General features: G+C 35.6%; 1 protein-coding gene and 1 long non-coding RNA gene across 3 annotated transcripts; both read left to right on the top strand.

The window, feature by feature from the left end:
• The first annotated feature begins 1,142 nt into the window (after positions 1-1,142).
• Positions 1,143-1,916, top strand: LOC136208487 (uncharacterized). The gene is made up of 3 exons (XR_010677179.1): positions 1,143-1,239; positions 1,574-1,677; positions 1,865-1,916. It is a non-coding gene; the product is annotated as an uncharacterized lncRNA (long non-coding RNA).
• Positions 1,917-2,564: 648 nt separating this feature from the next.
• Positions 2,565-10,269, top strand: LOC136209796 (uncharacterized). Of its 2 annotated transcripts, XM_066001379.1 has the most exons (5): positions 2,565-2,601; positions 2,684-2,765; positions 8,977-9,373; positions 9,584-9,649; positions 9,859-10,269. In XM_066001379.1, exons 3-5 carry the CDS (start codon positions 9,050-9,052, stop codon positions 9,988-9,990), a joined length of 522 nt encoding a protein of 173 aa, XP_065857451.1. In that variant the 5' UTR covers positions 2,565-2,601; positions 2,684-2,765; positions 8,977-9,049; the 3' UTR covers positions 9,991-10,269. The 2 variants fall into 2 exon arrangements, with proteins under 2 accessions (XP_065857451.1, XP_065857450.1); XM_066001378.1 differs by lacking the exons at positions 2,565-2,601; positions 2,684-2,765 and adding an exon at positions 8,646-8,852.
• The last annotated feature ends 3,786 nt before the right edge of the window (positions 10,270-14,055 follow it).

Here is a 14,055-nt window from a genome sequence, read left to right as displayed (position 1 = left end):
ATATAAACAACGTGGTTTAAAAGTTTGCAAACTCTTACAGTTTGGTTCATTCCGTTAGGAAATACAGTCCAAAAACTGAGTTCTTACATGATTTACAATTCTCCTAAATAAATTTATTTTCTGAATATGAGAATTGAATGGTGTCAAACTTAGATAATGGATTTACTGTATAGAGTAGCATAGTCTAACATTCCCAGGCCATAAAGGATGAACACAGCTTAAGTAAAAACTAATGAACCCAGATTGAGCAGCGACTTGCTGTTAGATAGACTCAAAAGCTTTTCAAAATTTCGAATTTAGCCAAAACCACAAAAAGAGAGAGAAATTGACATATCGTTTAGCTTCAATTGAAGCCGCGATGAAATCAGGCGGGTCCTTACCATACAAAAAATACAAGGGAAGAACTATTAATGAAATGGGAAAAAAATATGTAGAATGAAAAAAAGTACATGAGTATGGTTCTCACATATGGTGAACAGAGATTCATTTTATAATTCCTCACAAACAATAAAATATAAACTTACCATACATTTTAATTTTAAATTTTATAGCACATATTGGACTATTTCAAACCATACTTTTCAACTAAAGTTTTCATTCACATGCATATATGGTCAACATTTGACTCCAAATTGGTTTCTAATTCAAATACATAAAATTATGTTTTTTATTTCAACATGTCCCTTAATCTTAATTTCGCTGACTCCTAATTGACCTCCCAATAATTTTATCCAAAATTATTAATATTTTAGAATATATTTTATTTTATACTATCTAAGCAACAAGTTCAGACCTTTTCTATTTTGTTTTTTGCATTATTCATTCACATTAGCATTCACTATTATTAATTAACTGCAAATACAAGTTCATCTAGAAACAATTGATATAAAATGTAATGGCACGCAAATTGTCAAAGTTTTTAGTTTGCAAAGCAACAAAATATTGAATCCAACAATTACTTAAACAAAATATTTTTTATAATTCCATTGATGAAATTTACCCGAGTCTTAAGTCTTAAGTATTTTTATCCTCAAATTACCTTGGTCTTATGTTCTATATGTATTATAGTGAACACATAAACTGGTAAGCACATGTAAGCAAATTTAAATGCCAAATAATTTGTTCCTTCTCAATGTAGAGACTTGATATATTGGGAGCATTAGAGGATGTTGTTGGGGAATTCAATGATTTGAGTATGACAACTACTAACATCCATCATGGTCAGCGTTATTTCAATGAGTAAGCTGCTGTGAACTGCTTTTTCCAGGGTACACTGAGATGAAAATCAAATATTTTGGGGAAGGGGAATAATATTTGTTACTTTACTCTAAATAGGGTTATAATAGAATGTAATCAATGTAATGTAGAGTGTTCAATCTTTCTTTATTAGGCCAAATAAAATAGAAAATGGAAATGACGAATACATGTAGAGTTGCATATCATTTTAATAATGTTTGGGATTATCTTAGGTATTTTTTACTGCCAATTTTGTTAATTTTTTATTTGAACCTTAGTGAGACTATTTCACAAAGGTTATGATTCGCTAGTTTATTTATTTTTCTGTTTTAAGCAGGATATAAAGGAAGTTAAGCATGAATTATTTACTCCCCTTCTTATCCAAATTGGTTGAGAGGCTGAGAGATTGTGAGACAACATTGTTTGTTCAGCTTCTAGCAGGTGAGGTTTCATTTCAGTAATTGAAAAGAATTTGCTCAATAGTTTTGCAAATGAGCAGCTAGATGGTTGGTTAAATTTGCTGAGAATTGTAATATTCTGTTGTGGTCATCTGTTATTTGTTTGTTTGTAAAAAGTCTTTTCATGTGAAAAAAGGCAAAATTAGCTGTTGTGGTGCCTTTTCTCCCAGGCCCTGTGTAAAACGCTCCTCTCTTCTTGCAATATTTCTCTCCCTGCTTGCCTTACTCCTTGCAGGTTTAGCCTCAAACTGGTAAGGCAAGGTCTTCTCTCTTGCTTTTTCAGCCATTGATTTATGGATACTTTCCATCAGCACGCACTTGTTCTTGAACATGTTACCTTTCACTTTCATGTACATCTCATGGTACATGTGCTTGTCAATTTTTCGGGCTTCCCTGTACTTGCATAGAAGTCGTCTGAGAACTCGCAGTCTCCTTCATTCTGTGAGGACTGGAATGTAAGTGAATCTTCGTTTTCTGGCATAGTTGCTGCAACTAGAGGACAAAGCCTTAAATGTAATTGATTTGTCGTTGGAAAATAATGTTAGACACCAAGCTTAAGTCCTGTTAAGATCCTAAGTTGCAAAATTTTCCACCTTGAGGGACCTAACTGAACTTCCGTGCTTTTCTAGTATTTCATAGCATATGAGACATGCTTCTGTTATCTATAAGCATAATTTTATCGGTAAAGTCAATTTTGGAACGTATCATAAATGGGACAAGTTAAGAAAATTTATCAAGCAATACTTAGACTCTATTTCATGTGTCTTCGTGGCAAGTTGTGAATCCTACAGGTTTATTTAAATTTGGAGTCATTTTTATTGTAGAATATTCGTTGAAAGCTGTGAAGGCGGCTTCCATTACATCCATTGCAGCTCGTGGGATGGACTCTGTCTGTGTTGTCACACAGGTAAGTGACCTTCTCAATTTTTTGATCTAGAACTCGAATGTTTTTGCTTAATTTGGAAATTCACGTCTTGAAATTTGAGCAGGACAAGCTTTTGGATCGGACTAGTATTACCCATCTTTTCCCTGTTACCAAGTACCTTGGATTACTGGCCACTGGCATGACAGGTTAGCTTCTCTTTCCCTCCTGTGAAACTGCATTTCTTTTTATGATGTGATGCACTTTTAGTTTAGTCACTACAGAGTTTAATTTTGTTCAATAAAGGTTATAGTTTTACGTGCAATGTACACATTGTGAAGCATGATTGGACACGCAATGATAGGAATGATGGGAAATAATGTAGATACCTCATTTTTTCTACACCATCAAAATAACCTGTTGACTGCAGTTTCTCTGAACATTTGTGATGGAAAGCCTACGTGCTAGAAGTTTTCATATTTCTTTTCTAGACTGCGACCTGATAATTCACCCTCTCTAGTTACGATCCAATACAAATTAAATTCAGGCAAATGTTTAATGTCTAGGTAAATACTACTGAAACCAGCTTGAGCTACTCATGAATGAATCTTCTTTAAAATCTCAACTCTTCTTTGCTTCACATTTTGCCGCGTTTGCAAAATATTCTGGTTTGTACTGCATCTGCACCCTTGCTGAGTTTCGGTTCAATATGGTTATGAAATGCCCCTGGATGTGTTGGCCAAATGGTATTTTATTACTATTGCATTCTTATGATCTTCTATAATGCTCAAATATTAGTTCGTACTATGTTTTCAAAAACTTGTCTGCCATTTTCATAGCCTATTCCAAAACTTGGCTTGGCTATTATTTCCCCTGCTCTTGCTATGATTTCACTCTCCACGTCTCTCTCTCTTTGTGCCCAGAAGTTGTGAGTTTACTCCACCTGTTTTGAGTAGTTGTTGTGGACTCCACCATTAAGCTTGCCATTGCCTATACTTTTAGAAATTAATAGAAATTTTTGTGTCAGTATCTGAATGTTCCCAGATAGAACATATAGTATAAATTTTGAGTTTAGTGGGTATCACATATAGTAGCTACTACCTATGCTTAGGTTTTACGTGATGAAAAAATGAAGTTTGGTTGACCTGCTTAGATTTTCGTACTAAATATGGTCATGAAATGCCCTGTGGATGTATTGGCCAAATGGTATTTCATTACCATTGCATTCTTATGATCTTTTATAATGTTCAATTAGTAGTTTTTAGTATGTTTTCTCTCTAATTTAGAGCAGCTCCCTTCAATCCAAATCATTATATATTTTAAATATTTTTAATGGACGTATTTTTAATCATTATAAATACTTTTAATGTGTGTAACGAGTGTATTTTTAATCATTATATATAGTTTCTAGTAAGGGTAAATGTCCACTCATTGTAAGCTGAGCGGAATTATTCCGCTCATTAATACTTTTAGTAAGAAGGGCTTTCTCAAGGGGAAAATTCCGCTCATTAAAAACATTTAATGAGTGGAATTAGATTTCTAGTGATAGTTTTTCGTCATTAAATCCCATTTTTCTTGAGAACAATGGGAGGTGAGATTAGTCGAACTGATAAATATATAAATCACTTGGTAACTCATTCTCGATAAGATTTATGCATTTGCAAAGATATTTTTTATAGTTTAAAAGTTTACAAATACGGTTTATGGTATTTCTCTTGTTCTCCAACCATGTGGCTTGAATCATTTTCAAATATAAACAACGTGGTTTAAAAGTTTGCAAACTCTTACAGTTTGGTTCATTCCGTTAGGAAATACAGTCCAAAAACTGAGTTCTTACATGATTTACAATTCTCCTAAATAAATTTATTTTCTGAATATGAGAATTGAATGGTGTCAACTTAGATAATGGATTTACTGTATAGAGTAGCATAGTCTAACATTCCCAGGCCATAAAGGATGAACACAGCTTAAGTAAAAACTAATGAACCCAGATTGAGCAGCGACTTGCTGTTAGATAGACTCAAAAGCTTTTCAAAATTTTGAATTTAGCCAAAACCACAAAAAGAGAGAGAAATTGACATATCGTTTAGCTTCAAAGCCACGATGAAATCAGGCGGGTCCTTACCATACAAAAAATACAAGGGAAGAACTATTAATGAAATGGGAAAAAAATATGTAGAATGAAAAAAAGTACATGAGTATGGTTCTCACATATGGTGAAGAGAGATTCAATCTTATTGAAGAATTGAATCATACATTTTATAATTCCTCACAAACGATAAAATATAAACTTACCATACATTTTAATTTTAAATTTTATAGCACATATTGGACTATTTCAAACCACACTTTTCAACTAAAGTTTTCATTCACATGCATATGTGGTCAACATTTGACTCCAAATTGGTTTCTAATTCAAATACATAAAATTATGTTTTTTATTTCAACATGCCCCTTAATCTTAATTTCGCTGACTCCTAATTGACCTCCCAATAATTTTATCCAAAATTATTAATATTTTAGAATATATTTTATTTTATACTATCTAAGCAACAAGTTCAGACCTTTTCTATTTTGTTTTTTGCATTATTCATTCACATTGGCATTCACTATTATTAATTAACTGCAAATAAAAGTTCATCTAGAAACAATTGATATAAAATGTAATGGCACGCAAATTGTCAAAGCTTTTAGTTTGCAAAGCAACAAAATATTGAATCCAACAATTACTTAAACATATACTAAAAAGACTTTGCAGAAGCTATCAATGAATCTGTGTATTTGCACAAATTAATTACACCCACACAAGACTTTCAATACAAAAAACAGGAAAACAAAATGACAACCACAAATTAGGATTGTTTATTTTAATGTTTCCAAAACTTTTCTCTTCAATGTTGTATGAGACCAATTTGTTTATACCATAACTAAGAAGAATCTTATTCGTGCTCTTTGAATATCCCAAGACTTTGACTTTTCCAGAATAATGTGGGGAAGCATATATGGGTTCTTTAACATAGCACAATCGTTCCCAAGTAAACTGGTCAAATTCATCCTTCTTTCTGATATATAAATCAGAGTGACGACCAAAGGAAAAGCTGAAGCAAAGACACCCTTCTAAAACATGCAAATCAGTCAAAACTGGTATACTGGGGTAAAAAGGCTTAGGCAATAACGAGAACATCTCCTTTTTCATATCAAATGCCAAAATATCATGGTCACCCGAGCCTAACCAGTGTAGACTACCATCTGCAAAGTATCCAAATCCAGAGTATAATCCTACACAATTTGGACAATCTTTAATCCTTGTCCACATTTTCAATCTCATCCTATAAATCCAAACGTGGGTTTTAATAAGTGTAGATAACATAAGCACAACTTTGTAATCATTAATAGAGTTATCATAACCCAAACCCAATCCAAATATTTTGTAATTTCTTACAGCTTCCGAAGGGCAATCCGGGAGATTCATATACTTCCGAGTGGATGGATTCCATAAAGCAATCTTGCAACAACTTCCATATATAAGAAGCAAACCATTGCAGTTGCCATATATGTTTTTCCATATATCTAAGCTTGGTTTTTCGAGTAGAATCTCTTGTTCCTCACCATCATTCATATCAATTATATGAAATCGTCTTGGCTCATTCTTCAATGATGTATGCTGTAAAATTACCTTGCGACGACTGATGTTTTCAGAAGATCTCATGAGATAGTAATTTGCGAAATTAGGGCTATCTATGATTGCGCATAAAGATTTAGAAACGCGTCTGAATCGTAGAACTGACTTAACAGGCAAACATATAAAAATTTCAGTGATCAAATCTCCAGGAAAATGTCCCATAACTGCTGACTTGAAATTTACTAGTAATTGGTAGAGACACACCTATTATATATAAAACATAAAAACAAAGCCAATATTCACAAACAGACATGACTATTCAGGAACAGACATGATTATTCATGAAGGAAATTGACTGTTGGTATTTAAATTAATTACATTGATCACAATTATTTTTAAGGAAGGGCCTGTTTGTTTTATCTGCTGTTGCTGTTTGCTGTTTGTTGTTACGGTTTGCTGTTTGTTGTTTGTTGTTTGATTATTAGTGTTTGGTAAAACTATGATTGCCTGTTGCTGTTAGTATGTAAAATGATTAATATGGACATGATTTAAATAAATATATAAATTAATTCTAAAAATAATAAAAATAACCTAAATAACTAAATTACAATTACAAAAATAATTATTTATATATAACTTCATTTTTCCATAAAAAAAAAATATATACTAAAAATTAAATTGCTATAAAATTGTCTGTAATATTTCTTCATTTTAAAGATCAATTTTTATCTCTAAATAGGATGGAAGCAATCTCATCTCTCAAAGCATTCATTTGAGTTGCTCCAGTTTCCTCGTGATTTTCATTTGTATCAACATCATTTGAACTACTCAATGAGTCGTACGGCACAAAATCAGGATCTGCTAATGTGTTTCTTCGAATATAATTATGTAGTGCCATTGAAGCAATCACGATATCCCTTTTACTGTCTCTTTTCCCTTTAGATCTTTCCACAGTTTCCAATGGAGTTTCATCGAATCTCATTTATGTCTCATCTGATCTTTAGTAAATATGTGACCCGCAATTTTCATTTCATTTTCTACCCATGGCCATCCTTTCAGACCCCATCCCCCTCCACTTCTTTTACCAAGATTGGTGCCCCGAACACAAATATCAAGAAACACATTAAATTCTACATCATTCCATTTTTTTCTTGGAACAGTTTTTTTTTTCTTATGTTACCACCTATTAATAATAAAATAGATATGTATGCAATAATCTATAGATTAATTTTTTTAATTGGAACTAGGTGAGTGGTTGTCAGGGCAGAGAATTCCAACTAGGTTGGCACCCCTGCAGCACTGAAACCGAACCTGCTTAATTAAAATTGAAAAAAGAAAACATACAAAGAGAGAGCAAGCAATTAAACAAACCCATAGACAACACCGTCGTTTAAGTTTTCACTAATAAATTCTAAGCAGACTGATGGGGCAAAGTCCCACCAATTCTCTTTTTGAGTAATTCTACCTAAATTAGCCAAACAATCTGCGACTTTGTTACCTTCGCGGAAAATGTGAGATACAACTAAAACCATTTGATTTAAGTTTTCCAAACAATCTTCCCAGTCATCTCCACTACAAGAAAAAAGGGTTTTAGTGACCAAAATTTAATATAGGTATAGTTTCCGCTCATTAAAAATATGTTCTCAATACATTTAATGTGCGGATATCATATTAATGAGCAAAGTATATAATTTGACTCAATTTTCCTAACATTCCACTCATTATTTCATAACAATAAAAAAACCACCTTTTAATTATAAAAAACCCCACTCATTAATAACCTTAATCTTTAATTTACCGCCAATGTGATCTAAAATTCATTCCAAATATTTCATTCCCCCCTAAGGGAGTGTTTGGTTAGATAAATTTAGATTATGGAATGGAAATGATAGTAAATTATTCCCTTTTTGGTTAACCAAATATAGCTTGGGAATTAGAATCTCATTCCCCAACTTTGACAATTATTCATTCCTTCCACTTTTCACTTCAATCAAATTTCATTCTCATTCCTAATGATTTATATATATAAAAAAATAATAATAATATAACATATCCACGTTTTACCCAACATATACCCACCACTATTTTACCAACCCACGTACCCAACATATCCACCTTATAATTTATATATATCCACCTTATAATTTATATAATATATAGATATATTATGTGCAAATGTATTTTCCTGTACTAGTTTATAATACAACTTTTTTGTACAGTAAAAAAAGTTATCATCAATAAATCATTAATTTGCTTTTCTAGATGATATAAATTTTTGTATATTTTTTAATTTAATTGAAATTATAATAATTATTATTTACTAAATTATTTTTAATAAATTTTGTACTCATTTTTATTACGATCATTAACGAACCAAACAGCTTCAAAGAGAATCGCATTCCCATTCCAGATTGAACCAAACATATTGAATAAATAGTCATTCCCATTCTTATTCCGCCACATTCCGTTTCCGTTTCCCTTTCTGATTCCGAAGTTTAAACCAAATCGCACCCTAAAATCAGACACAAAGTTCACGCTTTCAGCCAAAAAAGCTCTCCTTCCTGTTCGACCTAGGTCTGCTCCCATCTTCTCACTCTCATCTTCTGAAATTGGGACTGAACGAGCCTCTCTATTCCTTCTTCAGCAGATTTTTGGGTTTTCCTCATTCTGTTCGGTATCTCTTCTCTTCTCTTGTTAATTTCTTTATTTTTTCATGTTTTCTTCATGTTCTTGTGTTTTCCTTTATGTGTTTAGATTTAATGTCTTTATGTGTTTTCCTTTTTCCTTTATGGGGTTAGATTCAATGTCTTAAGAAGTGGAGTTGGAAACTCAAAACCCATCAAAAACCCCAACCTCTCTCTCTTCCCGCACATGGCTTCACTATCAGTGGATATAGCAAGAGCCACCTCCTTCATTTCCTTCTCTTCTCGCAAACAAACCCCTCTTTCCACTAGTGGCACCTCACTCCTTCCTCTTTTCTTCAAACCTCAACCCACCTTATCCATTCAAGCTACCCGCTCCTTTCATTCTACAAACCTTGCTCTCGGTTTCTCCAAACCATCTTTCAAAAACCCCTGTAGATTTTCTTTTGCCGCCGCATCCCCCCAGACCGAGGATTGTGATGTCACCACCAAGATTCCTCCCGATGATCGAATTCCTGCTACCATTATTACCGGCTTTTTGGGTTCTGGAAAGGTATTGTAATCTTTCTATTTTAGTTGTTACCTTTTCCCTTTGTATTAATTCGTACTAAAATTAAGAAGATATGCTACTTCAAATGTAATTGCTGACTTATTAAGCTTTCTAAATGGTCAATGCAAATGCTAGTTAAAAATTTCCATTTTCTTGAATTTCTTCTCAACTGGACTTAATTGGGCTGACATTTTTCCTTGCCTTGATGAACAGACAACATTACTTAACCATATATTGACTGCAGACCATGGGAAGCGCATAGCAGTGATTGAGAATGAGGTATTAGTTTGCATTGTTTTTGGCTGTTCGCTTATTAGTTAAACCACCATTTTTGCTATAATCATGGGAGTCTCTATGTATATTGTTGTATCATTATGACCATGGTACATAATCTCAAACTTTTGTAAGTTTATTATTATAGTCCTGCTTGTGAGAGTACGTTTATAGTGTGCAGATGTATAATTTCCTCTCCTAATGTTGAATTGCAGTACGGTGAAGTTGACATTGATGGTTCTCTAGTTGCTGCAACAACTACCGGAGCTCAAGACATTATTATGTTGAACAATGGTTGTTTGTGCTGTACAATGAGGGGTGATCTTGTGAGAATGATAGCTGGCTAGTGGCTAAAAACAGAGGAAATTTTGATCATATTGTAATTGAAACTACAGGTTAGATATTACTGTTGTTGGCCCAAAATAAAATAAATTTTATTCTTATGTATATAGAAAGCTTATGTTTAATTTAGGGTATAGTTTCTATTTTTGTCTAGAAAATAATGAAAAAATACACTTGTAAACTAACCGCCAACCGATGAGAAAGTCCGGCACTACGCAGGGCGTGTCTTCCAATACGCGGGGCGTAGATCAAGCAACCAGAGAAGGTCTGCTTCAGAGGCTCCAATACGCGGGACGTAACCTCAGAGACGCCACGCGTAAAACTTGGCAACGAGGCGTTTCGAGATCAGAAGCTCCAATACGCGGGGCGTCCATTCTCATACGCAGGACATACTTCCTTACGCGGGACGTAATGCCAAGTACGCCACGCGTATGCACCATCAATAAAACGCGCCAACTCTAGAAGCTGCACTACGCGGGGCATATTCGGACATACGCGGGGCGTAAACTCTCTCTCGGCAGCAGTTGGAAGCAGTCAATGGAAGTTAATGGTAGTTAGTGGAAGTTGAGGTAGTGGGGTGATGTGGCATGGAGGTAGTTGAGTTAGTTGGTGAATAATTACCAAAATGCCACTGAATAATTACCAAAGTGCCACTCCAAAATACTATAAATAGACCCCCTCCCCTTCATTAAAAATCACACTCAATACACAACAAAACCCCTCTCTCAAGCTCCAATGCTTAATCCTTAATTTTGTTCTTTAGTTCTTAAGTTCTTTCGTTCTTAGTTCTTCAAGTTCTTCCTTTCGTTCATCATTTTTCGTAGCTTCAGTCTCTCCTTTAGCCTCCTTTAGCTTCAATTCAAGTTCCCGCACCCTAACCACACGTGACAAGGTTGAAATTAGCATATTTCGAAAATATCGCTAACAATTTTTGGCACGCCCAGTGGGACCTTTTGTTTTTTTTTGCTACCAAAAATTGTGTCTATACTCGTTTTTTACGTTCTTAATTTTTTCCACACTCATTATCCCACTTTACTTTACCAAAATTTATTAGCTAACGCTAACAATTTTTGGCACGCCCAGTGGGACCTTTTGTTTTTTTTAGCTACCAAAAATTGTGTCCATACTCGTTTTTTACGTTCTTAATTTTTTCCACACTCATTATCCCACTTTAACTTACCAAAATTTATTAGCTAACGCTAACAATTTTTGGCACGCCCAGTGGGACCTTTTGTTTTTTTTAGCTACCAAAAATTGTGTCTATACTCGTTTTTTATGTTCTTAATTTTTTCCACACTCATTATCCCACTTTACTTTACCAAAATTTATTAGCTAACGCTAACAATTTTTGGCACGCCCAATGGGACCTTTTGTTTTTTTTAGCTACCAAAAATTGTGTCTATACTCGTTTTTTACGTTCTTAATTTTTTCCACACTCATTATCCCACTTTACTTTACCAAAATTTATTAGCTTAGGCTAACAATTTTTGGCACGCCCAGTGGGACCTTTTGTTTTTTTTAGCTTAGCCAAAAATTCTAAAACTCGTTTCTTTTTTCAGTCAGTTTTTAAACCACTTGTTTTTCATGCTTTGCTTTAATTCCATTAATAAGTATTTATTTATTTCTTTGTTCTTTCTTTTTTCAACACTAGATTACTAACTTAATTTCATCATTTTTACTTATAAGTACTCACGGAGGATGCCTCCTAGGAAGAACACCGGGAAAGATCCAATTCCATCGGAATCCGAAGAGAGTCAAAATCAGAACCGAGATCATGACAATGAGCCCGGAATGCCTGAAGGCTTTGTAGCCGAGACCGTGAACAATAGCGAAAGTGCAAGCCAACAACCACCTCAAGGCCCACCCATATTCGACATGACACCACTATTAGCGAGTATGGAGAAGCAAATCAGCCAATTCCTACATGGATTTTCACAAACCATGAAAGAGAATCATGAGGTTATATGCAACGCAATGCAAGCTATCAATGAGACCCTGTTCAAAACTAGCAATGAGGCGGTAAACAATTCCAACAAGGTTCCGGCTCTCGAGGAGAGGATTGTCGATTTAACCGAAGAAATCGACAAAATCCCGAAAAAATGTGTCGAGCTGTTCTCACAAAAGTCAACATCTCAAGGACCAGCGGACAATGGAAAGGGAACACCGATCTCAGGTGCCGACGAAAGGTACATCCCGCCACCAGTCCGAGAAGAGAGTCTCAGGTTCAATGAGCGCGGCGATAGGATCAGCCCAGAACCCATTCAGGTCCCACCACCTCAACAACATTTTAGGTCTCATATCGGGCCTAGTAACCATGCCGAATACTATGAGGAAAACCATACTCGTAATATGGGGGGCAATGGGAGAGGAACCAGCTTTCACCCACAACGGACGATGCACACACGCATGGAACCCGCCAACAACTTGGGAGAGGCCCAACGCATAAGAAACATCGTCCAAGAGATTTATGGGCCAGCCGTGAGGGAGGTGTACCGACCCGAGTTCCAAAAACCGTATCCACGGCAGTACGATCAACTATATCCCTTACCTCACAACTTTAGAGTCCCTGATTTCACCTTGTTTTCAGGAGAGGAAGGGCAATCCACCATAGAGCATGTGGCACACTTCACCTTTCAATGCAGTGGTTTGAGCATGGCTATGAACTTCGACATGTTGCGCTTACGCTTATTCCCAGGATCATTAACAGGACCAGCGTTCTCTTAGTACACCACTTTGCCATCCGGGTCCATTCATGGATGGGAACAAATGGAAAGGCTTTTCCATAACCAATTCAATCGAACGGAGCCCGAGGTCTGTGTGGCAGAACTTTCCCATGTAGTGCAGCGACATGGGGAACCGGTCGAAAATTTCATTAATAGATTTAAGAAGATGCGATATCGATGTCGAATCAACATTCCCGAAGTCGAATTTGTAAAAATTGCTCAACGAGGCTTGGAATTCGAAAACCGAAAGAAATTCCAAGGGATCGACTTCCATGATTATTATGAGTTGGTAGCTAAAGTATCTGAGTACGAAGAGTTGATGAAGGAGGATCATTGGTGAAAAAAGAGCACTATGGGGAGCTATCAAGAAAATATGCAAACACATGAGGTAGCTATTGCCGATTTAGCAAACACCGGATCTCGGATGTGCCCCAGTTTGTTAAAGAACCCTAAGGCACCAGACATAGTCAAAAGGAGTCCAACCGCTCAGTACACTTTCGACGTCTCAAAGACGGAAGAAATCTTCGATTATTTGTTGAAGGAAAAGTTCATCACACTACCACCTAGACATGTGATTCCAGCTAAAGAAGAAATACGTGGACAAGACTATTGCAAGTATCACGACAACTGGAGCCATAATACTCAAACTTGTTTTAGTTTTAGAAATGCCGTGCAGGATAGGATAAACCGCGGGATACTCCAATTCCCGGAAAAGAAGGAAAGCATGTTGATCGATGATGATCCATTCCCGGTGGCCAACATGATCAATGCCACTTCACTAGTGTGGGGGGCAAGGGAAAAGAGTGTTCCAACCTAAGGACCCGGCGAGTTTGGGTACCAAAGGCGATATCATCAACATCTAAGTCGAAGGAGAGTTCGAAGGGCTCAAAGAAGAAGGATACGCAACAACAACGACCACGTTTTGTGAAGCCTCCAAAGACATCACCCATCGACCAATGGCAGGTAATCAACCATAAGAAGTTCCCAAGACCTCTCTCAAAAAATGCGAAAAGAAAATTAAGAAAAAAAGAGGCAAAGAAAAGACATAGTCAAAGGGAATCATCCAACATTAACTCTAAAAATGCGAAAGAAAAAGGGAAAAGCCAAGAAAAGAGCATCCAAATCCGTGTAGGGGATTTCATCACACAGACACATTGTGCGACCACCTCTTTGATCTTACCTCCAAATTTTAGAAGTGAAGGCACTAAGAAGGAAGCCTCTAAGCGCAAGAACAAAGAGCAAGAAGATCTAGCGCCGAAGGCGTCCGTCGAAGACGCCATGAGGAGGGTTTACTTTGACAAGCCCACTCCAAGGATGACTCACCACAATAAACCTTTATACGTTAAG

Source organism: Euphorbia lathyris, chromosome 10, assembly GCF_963576675.1.
Source record: "Euphorbia lathyris chromosome 10, ddEupLath1.1, whole genome shotgun sequence".
Classification (NCBI taxonomy): Eukaryota; Viridiplantae; Streptophyta; class Magnoliopsida; order Malpighiales; family Euphorbiaceae; genus Euphorbia; species Euphorbia lathyris.
Note: the sequence above shows the minus strand (reverse complement) of the source record. Positions and strands in the feature narration are given on the sequence as shown.